This window comes from Myxocyprinus asiaticus, chromosome 50, assembly GCF_019703515.2.
Source record: "Myxocyprinus asiaticus isolate MX2 ecotype Aquarium Trade chromosome 50, UBuf_Myxa_2, whole genome shotgun sequence".
NCBI lineage: Eukaryota > Metazoa > Chordata > Actinopteri > Cypriniformes > Catostomidae > Myxocyprinus > Myxocyprinus asiaticus.
In genome coordinates this window covers 20137286-20150883 of record NC_059393.1, presented here as the reverse complement: position 1 = coordinate 20150883, position 13598 = coordinate 20137286, and the positions used below count along the sequence as shown (strand labels likewise).

General features: G+C 34.9%; 1 protein-coding gene across 1 annotated transcript; it reads right to left on the bottom strand.

The window, feature by feature from the left end:
• Nucleotides 1–7463: 7463 nt before the first annotated feature.
• LOC127438788 (CCR4-NOT transcription complex subunit 9) lies at nt 7464–13546 on the bottom strand. The gene is made up of 8 exons (XM_051694639.1): nt 13390–13546; nt 11119–11301; nt 10854–10969; nt 10627–10736; nt 10374–10483; nt 10081–10179; nt 9799–9890; nt 7464–8014 (listed from the first exon to the last, which is right to left on the bottom strand). The coding sequence occupies exons 1-8, from the start codon at nt 13405–13407 to the stop codon at nt 7846–7848; spliced, it is 897 nt and encodes a 298-aa protein (XP_051550599.1). The 5' UTR covers nt 13408–13546; the 3' UTR covers nt 7464–7845.
• Between the last annotated feature and the right edge of the window lie 52 nt (nt 13547–13598).

The window sequence follows — 13598 nt, the reverse complement described above, 5'->3', positions numbered from 1 at the left end:
AATCTTGTACTTAAAGTTTTGGCAGATAGGGTGAAACTGTTGCTTGAGAACCCTAATGAGCTCTAAAGACTCCCAGTGAGACAAGACAATCGTTCAGTATTGAACAATCTGTTGTAGGGCTGAAACGATTAGTCTGCGTTATCGACAACGTCGACAATAAAAAATTGTCAACAATAATTTTCGTTGTCGAATAGTCGTTTGATCTCATTTAACGTAGCATGAGATCACATTAAACTGTAATAATGACCTGTGAGAGCAGCACTGCAGCTTGCGCCTGACTGAGGAGAGGAAGAATTACACATCTCACAGTCCAGACGCACTCCAAACTTTCCAAACAGCTTCAGGTGATGTAGATCACAAAGTATGAGGGAATTATAATGCAAAAATACAAAATAAGTAAATACAAAAGCACTCTCGTTGTGAAATAATCAGAGCCGGAGCTCTTTAAAGGAAACACCCCAGCATTACATCTTTAATGCAGTTATATTTAATGCATTATAGCTTTCTTTAAGTTCAAATAATACGGAAGCAGATCATGTTAATAACTACAAACTCCGAAACTGCCATTTTTCTGTGCAGTCAGCGCCTCTTCTATGAGTTGCACGAATGTCCCGATCTAAGGGGGAGATTAATACAAACCCTATACTGTAAAGACATTTGTAACTGGACTATATATCTGCTTGAGGTGGTGGTGAAGTCATTAAATATCTGGTCTGGTAACCTACAGGTTATGGTTCAAACCTGGCAAAGGTTGATCCATGAACTGTCACCATCATGCTCCTGAGAAGGACACTTGACGTCAGGTTTCTCCAGGGAAATTGCACCCACAATAAGTGTGCTGTCGCTTTGGATAAAAGGGTTTGCTATATGACTAATTAGCATTATTTGTGAATCTCAGCCTTGTTAGCTCTACTTACAGGTGGAATGGGCATTTCCTGCTTTCTTGCTTTTGTACCAGATAGTCATGCTGTCCTCTTGTAGCCGGAAATAACGCTGCTTTTTCCTTGTGCGAGATATACATTGTATAGCACCTATGGTTACATGTGGTTACACTGAGGTTACAAGTATTTATGATAACAGATTGTGTGTTATGAAGCATTTTGAAAACCTTTAAAATGCATTAGAAATATTTTAGAATGCATTATACAGACTTCACAGAAAGTATTGCTGAAACATCTCCTCTGATGATACTATATCACAGTTTAACCTGATTAAATGTCAGTAATGTGCAGTACTAATACTGTAAATTAATTCCAGTCTCTAAAATAAACTCTTAACTTTTACCCAATTTTAAGGTGTGAGTTTGGCTGATTCATGCAATTCACAACCCTTCCTCTGCTTTCATACAAACACATGTACACACCCTCATACCAGTCTTTTCAGAGGACATAAATGGCTGTTGTTACTGCAAACCCCTGAACGTCTGGCTTTAGGGATCAGCACTACTGATGTTCCCGCAAGCTCTTCACTGTTTATATAGATCTCCTCTTTGTGAAAGCCACTCGTACTTCCCATCAAAAACTGCATAATCATGTAAACTTGAAAAAAAAAAAAAAAAAAACACATACATGCAAGAGAAAATTATTCATAAGGAAACTGCTTTCACTAGTAATTAAATGTATCTGAGTTTAGCCTCAGAGTTTTTTTTTTTTTTTTTTTACGTTTTGAAGACTTCAAAATATAAACAAAAACACAGACAGTTGCCTACAGTGTATGCTCTCCACGTGAGTGCTTAAAGATGTGTTGTAACACCTGGCTTGAGGTTGCCATGGATATACAGGTTTCACATGAAGCAACAGCCAGTCATCTCAAACATGACGGACAAAATGACCAACATCACAAAATGTGTTACTAACAAAATACACTGTTGAATACACATTTAGTCCTCAATATACATGTATGTAGCTTTCAAATAATTTTTGATAATAATAATTTTCCAAAAAAAGTGTTGTTTTAGTATATTAGTATATTTTTGGTAATATATAAAGTAATAATGACAATGGCAGCAGAATGTTTTGGTAGATTATTAAGAAATAAGTGAAAACATACTGTACTTTTGATCATTCAGGGCTAAAAGACAATGTAATCTTAACATTACAAATAACCATATACAAAATAAAGGAGTAATATACTGGAAATGTAAATATATATATATATATATATATATATATATATATATATATATATATATATATATATATATATATATATATATATAAATCTTCACAACACTTTACAATACGTTTGTTTTCATTAACATTAGAATAGAACCTTTTTTTTAAAGTGTTACCCATTTCTTGTATTTTTCACATTTAAATACAGTACATCTTTGCATACCTAATTTTTTTATATTTAAAATTCCAATTCTTTATTTAAAAACATAAGTTTTTTAACTATTATAAAAAATACAATTACTTCATAATTATGAATATTATTACTTACATTTAAATAAATAATAATCATCATTTAATAATGAAATTTATTAATAGTATTAATAATAATAATAATAATAATGTAATAAAAGCAAGCCACAAACAAAGCAGTTAACAAGTCCAATTTCTGTCCATAAAGTTTAATAACAAAGTGTCTATGCATTATGACTGTTAATAGCACATGCTGGAAGTTATACTTACCATATTTGGGCTCATAGTCGAATCTGTGTTTGAGCTTTGATGAGCAGCAGAATTCAGGAGAAGCCAGTGTAATGTGGCCCCCTCTGCACCAGAACTGGTGCTACTGTCCACATCTTACCACAGCTGATCATTCCACAATACACTTCCCTCTGACGCACAACAAAAACACACCCACAGATCCACACACACTAGTCTATGTTCACATAAAGGACTTGTCCTGCAGCGAATACACTTTCTATCTGTGCTCTATCTCTTCGAGTTAGAACATCTTTTGCCCTCTCTCCTCCTTCGCTGCTTTTGTCTTGCATCTCTCTATCCCTCTTTACAGATAAACAAGGGTATGTCAGTTTCAAGAAGGAAACACAATCCTGTAAATTATGTAACAATTTGAACCTTGAGTGTTACATTTCTACAGAGTGAGAACTAAAGGTTTTATAGACACTGAATAATTGTATTAAGCTTTGAAATTTAGCACTTCAACCACTCAAAATGATTACAAAGGAACTGTTTTCTAACAAACCTGAATGACTGATTGGCTGATGTTATCAAAATATTTGCATTTTATATTGCACAGAACGGTTACAACTAGATTTGTACTTTTTTTTTTTGTAAATGCAAGTGGATCTCGCAAGTCCAAAAGTCACTGACACAATGCTAGCGCAGTGGTGTAATAGTGTCTGAAGAGGTGGGTATACTGTGAATTTAGCACGGGTGCAATAACATGCAGTATTTTCACAAAGTTTAATTGCATAAGTTAAATGTAAATGTATATATACATTTATTTACGTTTAGCAGGGAAATACATTTACAGCACAAATTATGGTTACTCCAGGGATGTTTGTGCATCAGCATTAGACGCTGGAAATGTCCCAACACTTTCTGAAACTGAGAATATGATTGGTTAGCAAATATACAATCATGCCTGAAATGTACGTTCTGATTGGTGGATCAGTTTAGTCAGACTGTCTGTCTTGCCAGGGCCATCGCTCCCACCTCCCACACCTCTGTGCGCATTTAGAGTGAATCTCTGTATGCTAAAAAAAAACATTCACTCAACGGTGCCGTGGCATCACGTTAGTAGACTGACAAAGTTCTGGGTCAAAAGCCTACTCGTTGTTCTGGCGGCCATACATATCATCACTTATTTTAGGTGGGCATACGCAAAATCCTAAGAAAGATAGATGGGCATATGGCATATGCCTGGTTCTCAACCAGGGGGACGGGACCCACTAGGGGGCTTCAGCACACTTCCAAGGGGGCCCCAATATGACTTAATATTAATTTAAAATAAGAAATATTAAAATAATCCAATTTAATTAAAATGCTAAAAATACTTTAAGATGTATGCCCATGAATTATAAACAGACTCTTTCTGAAACTTCTACAATAAAAAATGATCCATGATTTATTATTTTAATCAGACATGTCTAGTTTTGGGCGAGGGGGCCTTCAAATATTGTCTTGGACAGTGGGGGCCTTGGAGTCAAAAAGGTTGAGAACCACTGCCCTAGACTACACTACTGTGCTAGCATGGTTGCCAGGATATTGCTAAGGTGTTCTGGGAGGTTACTAGGGTGTTTCTCAAAGGCCCATGTTAAGAGAGCCCACCCCCATGTCACTATGATGTTCTGATACCTACATATGTCTCGGGTCACTCCTGCAACATGAATTTAAGTAATTTTTGCGACGGGCAAAAACTGTGCAAGGGCAAAAACATAATAGTGCACCTCTGCTCAACATACCGCATGATTTGAATTATCACTCACAGTTTGCGATGAGTTACGCATAAAGTTTAATACTTAGCGCCAAAGTAAACTTCAGTTTTCTGCATGCCGTTACGTTTCACGCATAGTGCATGCCATACAAATTTCGTCATCAACACAGTTCACGCAAGCTGTCTACGTGCAGCCCAGTTTTCTCTTTTTTTTTTTTTTTTTTTATTTGGAATGCCCAAATCCAAGTCCTCGTAGTGGCGTAGTAACTCGCCTCAATCTGGGTGGTGGAGGACAAATCTCAGTTGCCTCCACGTCTGAGACCGTCAACCCGCGCATATTATTACGTGGCTTGTTGAGCGTGTTACCGTGGAGACCTAGCGCGTGTGGAGGCTTCACGCTATTCTCCGCAGCATCCACGCACTACTCACCACATGCCCCATTGAGAGTGAGAACCACACATTATAGCAACCACAAGGAGGTTATCTCATGTGACTCTACCCTCCCTAGCAACCGGGCCAATTTGGTTGCTTAGGAGACCTGACTGGAGTCACTCGGCACACCCTGGATTCGAACTCGCAACTCCAGGGGTGGTAGCGTTAATACTAGCTGAGCTACCCAGGCCCCTGCAGCCCAGTTTTCTAAACACGCGGATAGTTTGCGTCATCTGCACATGCGCCTGCCATTGACTTTACTAAAGAGTTTCATAAAGCAGTCGTAGTGTGCATGAAAAACAGCACACGGAAAAACGAAGTCCGTGCATCTAGAAAAACTAGGCTGTATGCAGACAGTCCACGTGTACTGTGCTGATGAGGAAATTTACGTCAAGTGTACTGTAATGCAGAAAACCAAAGTTTACTTTGGCATTTATGGTAAGTAGTTTGTTTAAATCCATAACACTTAAGTATGAGTGATAATTATTTAACGAACCCAAATTATCCACTGGCCATATTATCAAAACAATTGACTACAGGTTCATAAAATATGAAAAAGCCTTCTTATCATGTTGAAAGCCATTTATCTGTCAGTGCCAGCCACTTCGAGTACGGCTTTGAAAAACCCATGTCAGGGGGTTTAATGTGTGCTTGTGGAGCTCAACTCAAAAGACTATTATTGCGTTTGGCCTCTATCATTGGGCCCTTTAGTGGAGACCCCAGATGCTCAGATCAGGTTACTAAAGTAGGCATTCAACATCTAGCAACCCTGTTAAACTGCACGGAAGTGAAAACTGGGGGCTTAGAAAAAGTGAAATATAAGAAGTTATTAAATTTGTAGGGGAAATAAAACTCATTGGAGTGATTTCGATCACCTCAGTGAGGAAATTACAGAATTTTCTGTTTTGGATGAACGATCCCTTTAAATGTGAGCACTTGTGTTTGTGTGATGGAGGGTCACTGGTTGATTTCTGTTGTATTTACATTTACACATTTGGCAGATGCTTTCATCCAAAGCAACTTGCAGTGCACTTATTACAGGGACATTCCCCCCGGAGCAACCTGGAGTTAAGTGCCTTGCTCAAGGACACAGTGGTGATGGCTGTGGGGATTGAACCAGCAACCTTCTAATTACCAGTTATGTGCTTTAGCCCACTACACCAGCACCACTCACTATTTGGCTCTATCTCCCATTATGAATTCTTCCCCTTTGTCCCTTCCTCGTGTTTCTCTTCATGAATAAAACACAGATGAGCTTGGTTTCCAATCTCGGCTTACACACACACACACACACACACACACACACTTTCCATTAGAGGCTGTATCTTGATGAAACTCTCACCGTGTGTTTAACGACGTATCAGATAATTCAATACACAATAGTGATTAACTAAAGTAATGTGGATGATTGATTAATACAAAGCCTATAATTGGGACTACAATAGCAATATTGTTAATATACAGTGTAAAAATCTAGTCTGGGTTTAAGAAAAATAAGACACTTTTTAGCCATACAGACACGTATAAAACGAAACAGTTTGTGCTGTAACAAATTGTACATAACTGATTTCTCAGCATCTCTGAGGCTAAAAGGAAATATTCATATGTGAATATGTGAATATGTATGGCCGTTTTATTATTAAAGCACCAGAGTTTGTTTTTGCAGTACCACTGACAGCCTGCTGGTGGCGGATTTCAGGCATGAATACAAAAATATACACTGGCTAAGCTCGGAAAAGTGTGTACAGCTCACTGTATGCTACCTACTACTTTTTATTTTATTTTATAGTATGTGACTACATTGTTGTCACATGACCTTATTAGGGTGCATGTTTAATTCAGACAGTGGAACTTTTCATTTAAATACAATTTTGTGTAAAAAAACAAAAACAAAAGGCAATGCGATCAAATGAGTCAAGAAAGATATGCAAAATATCGCAGTTGATATTACTTCCAGTTCATTCTAGAAATGGAAAATCATGTCAAGAGCATTATGGAATATTCCATGCAGTGTGCCCTGTTATATACTGCACATTTTAGCAAATGTAGTAGGTCATTCGGGTAGTCCATGCATCCTGAAAATGTGCGTACTATTCACAGTAAACATGCCATATACTGCAGAAATACTACGAGTCCTATGGTAGTACGCTATACCAAACATATTCACAGACTTTGAGTCAAATTTAAAAAAAACAAAGCAGTACAGAGGGCATGATGAATTGTGTTATTTTATAAATGGCATTAAATTAACACTGACAGCCTAGTTAAAAAATATGAAAATAGTATTTAATAAGAATCTTATTACGTTTTGTGTATCCAGCCACTGGCTAATAAAAGTGGCAAAAATTAAATCCATTATAGCTCAATGTGTCAAAGCACATGTGCTTACCATCCGCCACGACTTCAATGGTCACGTCTAATTTTCGCAATCTACATTTTACGAAGTTTTTTGTTTAGATTCGTTGACTGAACGAATGGCACCCATGTACACAACAGTACGATGTTTTGAATGCAATCCAAGTCTTGCTACTCAGTTTCATTTTTGAGTCACATTAAATATATTAATATCAAATAAATAAAAACTATTAAATATATTAAATTGCGTCAACTCTGACTATGATCTATAATGATAAAATTATGGTTAGCCAGCACAGAAATCAGCTAAATTGATGTCATGACAAAAATTTATTTTTACATCATCCAAAAATTAAAGATGACACAGTTTATTTTACATCATTCAAAATTACATACAAAAAAACAATCTTTAAATTCCTCTTGATTTCGACAAAAAGGCGTAGAGGAAAAAGAAAAACAAACAAACAAACAAACAAACTGATGATGGGTATGACTGACTCTTTCTCAGTCCCGCAGAGACCCAAGTCATTTCTTTCGCAACTTAAAATACAAACCGTGAATGCTGAGCACCGTTTCTGAACTTCTTGGCAAAAAAATATTAAGTGCCCTTGTATGTAAAAACAGTCTGCTGTGTGTTTTACAGGTGGAGGATGGTGTGTAGGTGTTTGTCCTGGTCGTCTTGGAGGTTACGAGATGACTGGAATGTGTGTGTTACTGAGGGGGTAAGGGGATTCCACGGGGGTCTGTGACCTGCCCTTCCTGTAGGTTTTTGACGAGCTGGGCGAGCCAGCGTTTGGTGGTGGAGTCATCCTTTAGCACTTGAGCGAATGTGGTGTCCTTTAGCTGATCAGGCAGGCACTGACGCAGAGCTTCTCTCGCTCTGAGAGAGAAAGAGTGAGAATTATACACCACTGTACAGTGTACAAGTCTAACACTTTTTGACTAATGAATTTCAGTTACTTTCTAGTAATTGACTTACTTACTGGATCACAGGGACTTTTTGTTGAGATTACACTCAAAGAAATGTTTCAGAGCTAAGCATAACTTGAAAAATGTATGATCACTTTAGAAATTTCCATGACTTTTCCAATTGGAAATCACAATTTTAAAATTTCTTGATATTTCCAGGACAATGCGAACCCTGGTGTGAAGTGTGGAACACAAAGTTAATATTAAATAACATTAATTGCGAAATAATAATAATAATAAAAAACTAAAAAAAACACACACACACTAATAAATCAATAAAAATTCTAATATTTTAATTAAAGAAATATAAAAATATAACTTTGTAATATATTATACATTTTTATTTAATTTTGTAATTATTTTACTGTAAAATGTATAAGTCTCTCACCTTTTACCAATAAATTTACAAGCCTTTACCAGTCTCTCATAATTACTGAATAAGTATTTCTAAAAATATATTTATTGAGATTATACTCCAAGAGTAACAATGAAATATTTTAGAGCTGAGCAGAACTAGAACCATTTATATTCACTACAGAAATTCCCATGACTTTTCCAACTGAAATTCACGATTTTATAATTTCTTTATATTTCCAGGACTATACGAACCCTGGTGTTATGACTGGAAAAACAAACAAAATTAATACAAAATAATAATTTGAGATATAAAAAACAGCAAGTGTAAAAATCTTGAAACTTCATATTAAGCATAACTAATTTTCAATGTCTTTATGTTGCAATTAATGGTTTTAATTGTTGGTAACCCTTTAACAAGGTTGTATTCATTAACATTAGTTAACATAATCTACCAATGATCAACACTTTTACATTTTGATTAATGTTAATTTCAACAATTTCAATCATTTTTTTTAATTTAAATTTTGTTTTTGTAAACATCAGTTAATGTACTATGAATTAACAATGAACATTTTTATAAATTAACATAAATTAACAATGGAAATGAGTAAATGCAGTAAATAATTATTGTTTATTGTTAGATCATGATACCTAATGCATTTACTAATATTCTCAAATAAAACCTTATTGTAAAGCGTTGCCAATTCGTTTTTGTTCCAATGGATTACTATCCTTTTATCCATGTTTAGACATTTTAAAATTAAATATTAATTTCTCAAATGATTTCAGAGTGGCACAAATGGGCTCCTATATCTTCAACCTTTCTGAATTCTTTTTTGGGGGGGGGGGAGATTTATTCCATTTTTCTCCCCAATTTAGATTGCCCAATTCCCAATGCGCTCTAGGTCCTTGGGGTGGCGTAGTGACTCGCCTCAATCCGGGTGGCGGAGGACGAATCTCAGTTGCCTCCGCGTCTGGAACAGTCAATCCACGCATCTTATCACGTGGCTTGTTGAGTGCATTATGACGGAGGCATAGCGTGTGTGGAGCTCACGCTATTCTCCGCGGCATCCACGCACAACTCACCACACGCCCCACCGAGAGCGAGAACCACATTATTGCGACCACAAGGAGGTTACCCCATGTGACTCTACCCACCCTAGCAACCAGGCCAATTAGTTGCTTAGGAAGCCCGACTAGAGTCACTCAACCTTTCTGAATTATAAGGTTTGTGCACCTTCTACAGGTTAGAAAGGAGTCAGAGAAACTAAAGAACTAGAAAATAGGAGAACTGTTGCAGGTGGGCACTCTGCCAGAAGTTTTTTGGTAAATAAATACCTGGAGTTGTCAGAAAGGCGTAAATAACAGCGCACAACGTGTTTCAGCAGGCGAGCAGAAGGCTCCTTAGACAACTGAAGAACCATCTTCCCCTGCAAGACACAAGCAAAAAACATATCAGAAAAACCACCAATCAAGAGCATGAAAACCATGAGACAATTCACATTTCTAGAAATGCAAATCAATCAAAAAGCTCTGAATAAACACAGGCAATAAGAAATGTCCAACATTTTTAACTCAGTTTATCAGTTAGAAATATTGCATGAATAATATTGAAAGCACCAGTATCATGGCGACGTGTGAAAAGCGTTCGTAAGTCTGGCAGATATATGCAAGGCCCGTGTCGTCCAGAAGGATCTTCTGAAGTATAAACGTTGCCACCTGAAAAGAACACCTGATTAAGATCATGCCAGAAAAGAGTGGAAAAACTGTCTATCCTGCAGAATCTCGGATTCATGTTGCAACACAGCAAAAAAGATGCAAGATGGAACTTGGTTACAATTTTGTAGCTTGAAAACAATGTTTGAATGTACCAGGATTTGTGGTGAAAAGCAAAAAGCATATTATTGTCATACCGTCTTGGAAAGTTCGCTGCCAGACTCCATGATGCGGAGACAGAGAGGTATGATTTCTGTGGTCAACAGGAAGTTGATCACCTCCTGTTCGTCTGTTTTCACCAGCGCACCTACAAAACCACACACATTTCAGTTCACTTTTACTTACAAAAAACTAGATGTTATTCTCTCTAATTCCCGTATTCTTGAACGTATCTGTAGGTCAGTGTTTTCTGATGTGTGTTATATTTTCTGTATTAATCAGTTTACTTACCGATGACGCCGAGACTTGTGAGCCGCAGGTATTCAAAGGGTCGAGTTTTACTGACCGTGTGCAGGAAGGGATACAGAAACAGAGGGATGTGAGCTGCCAGGAAAGCAGAGCTGAGAAGGAAAAGGACAAAGAATAATTAAGAGGAAAAGCAATACATACGGCCTCCAATTTTAACAGGTGCTGTGTCTTCTTAAGTATTATTCTTGTGAGTACAGAAAGAGAGTTACCGAGTCTCCACGTGGGACGCCACACACTGCAGCAGTGCTAAAGCATTACATACTCGATTAGACTGATGTGCTGTCAGTGTCGGAGGATTTATGGATGGGTAGATATTCACAATCTCCTATAAAATAAAAGAAGAAAATATATACAATGCAAACACTATGAAATCATAATCTGATCTATTTATTCATTACTCTGCAACTAAAAAAAATCATTGTTTTATGTCAGAAATTTCTGTGAGCTGAAAATCATTGACAAGCAGAGATGCACCTGAAGTAGAGCCGCAATGGTACCACATGAGTGCCACAGCATCGGGGCCAGATCCGTCACAGACTCCCTCTTCTTGCTGAGCTCCAGCAGGGCATTCTCTCGTGTTTCAGGGCTGGAGAGCTCATTGATCCACTGATAGATCTTTTCACGGTCCACCTGTGCAAGTCCCGCCGTAGTTACAGTCTATGAGGAGAGAGAGAGATGTACAGATGAAAATCGGATGTTCGATTACACACCTGTACAGTATACAGAAGGTGAAAGTATGATATACAGGGCTACTGAAAAGGCACCTTTCTGTTATTTTACAAAACTTATGAGTCTACCATGCTTTATTAGCTCAGTTCAAATTTTAAATGTTTTCTTTTTTTTTTTTCTTTTAAGGAAATATTTTTTCCTACAATGTTTATTTTGATAATAATAACAAGAATTTATTTATTAAATTAATTTATAAAAATATATATTATATTAGATGTATAAACATAAATAAATTTATACAGTATATATAAATAATAATCTGATAGAAGCATATTTTTAAATATTAATTTTCCATGTGTTTTTCATTCTAATATTTTTATTTAACTTTCCTCCTATTTGTACCTACCTACAAATTTGAATAAAATACAATATAACTATTCATATTTCATGTATTTTTCATTTTAATATTTATTTTGTAACTTTCCACTTATTTGCACCTAATTTTAAAAACATTAAATTTGTACCTACTTATTATTTACAATAAATAAATACTATTAATTAAAATAAAAAATAAAATTAATTTTTCTAAATGTTTTTCATTTTAATATTTTTTTTTATTTATTAACTTTCTACCCATTTGTACCGACTAATTTTTAATCAATTTTTTTATTACATTTGTACCTACTCATTTACATTAAATACATTAAATTTATAATAAGATAAATCTTATAACTAATTTTAATTAAACATTACATTTTTACCTATTAATTTTATTTACAATAAATACATTACATTTAAAATATATTCAATCGTTTATTAAAATAACATCAATGTTTTTATATCAATATTCATATTTCCAATAATTTTTTGTTTTATTATTTTTATTTATTAACTTTCCAACTATTTGTACGTACTCATTTTAATTAAACAGATTACATTTTTACATATTAACTTTAATATAATTTACAATAAATACATGTAATTACATTAATAAATAAAATTATGAATAAATATTTTACTAAAATAATAAATCAGTGTCTATTAATATACATTTTTACATGTATTTTTTCATTTAAATATCCTTTATTGTTGTACCTACTAATTTTCATAAAATTAGTACATACAAATTTTGTATATATTTCACATTAAATATATTACATTTATAACATTATAAATATAAATAAATATAAATTGTACATTTTTATCATTTCATTTTAATATTTATTATTTAACTTTCCACCTATTTGTTCCTACTTTTACAGTTTTGTATGATTGGTGTTCTGATAAAAGCACATTACTACTATTATAGAGAAACACTTTATAATAAGGATGTATTTGGTAACATCAGTAAATGCATTCGGTATCGAACCACCCAATGAATAATATATTTTACAGTATTTATTAATGGTTACAGTTAATTTATAAACTTTATAATTGTTTATTGGAAGTTCATTTTAGTTCATATTGTATTAACAAAAATGCATTAAATGTTATTATACTGTATGTGCTGAGAAACTATTGTTTATTGTTCGTTCGTGTTAACGTAGTTAACTAATGTTAAATACAATCTTATTTTAAAGTGTTACGCTACCTATTACTATGATGATGATGATTTGAATAATAATGCTATGTACATATATATAGAGGTCCTCAACAAAAACAGAGAAACTACTGATATTCTGTCACATCTGTTATTTTGATTCAAACTTAACTTCTTACAAATGCCTGAAAAGTGGGAATATATGTATAAATCACTATCCCAATGTACTGCATCTTTCCAAACATAATATATGCTGAAAATTTGTATTATTATCACATTTATAACTATTGAAACTAAAACAACCACGTTTACAATCTTAAACTCATACATATTAAAGACTCAATATGATGGCATTACTGCACAGTTAAGCACACTTTAACAAATTAAGACTATTATATGCATATAATGGCAAAAACAAAGCAGTAAATATGTTTTAGTAAATCACCATAGTAACTGACTGCATTAGCTTTAGCCGTTAGCTCTTACAGTCCTCAGCTCCAGCATGCGTAAACACACAAAGACCTTCCCAAACTCACCGCTCCTGTAGCCAACATCCTCCCTATTACTTGATTGTGATCTCCAGAGTAAATATGAGCTGCAGTTTTAAAAATATCGAGAAATAAATAGGGTTTACATGAGCAGAGATGCTAACAGTCAACAGACCGCCTTCCGCTTCTGCTCCTTCTTCTTCTGTTTGAGTTGAAAGCGGGTAATGACGGATCAAGCGCTCATTACTGCCCTCTAT

What these genes read in the sequence shown, in the direction of transcription:
- LOC127438788 (XM_051694639.1), bottom strand. An exon ending in CCATTGCGGCTCTACTTCAG is followed by an intron (nt 10,970 to 11,118) that starts GTGCATCTCTGC and finishes TTTATTTTATAG; the next exon opens with GAGATTGTGAATATCTACCC. An exon ending in CACACGTCGCCATGATACTG is followed by an intron (nt 9,891 to 10,080) that starts GTGCTTTCAATA and finishes TGTGTCTTGCAG; the next exon opens with GGGAAGATGGTTCTTCAGTT.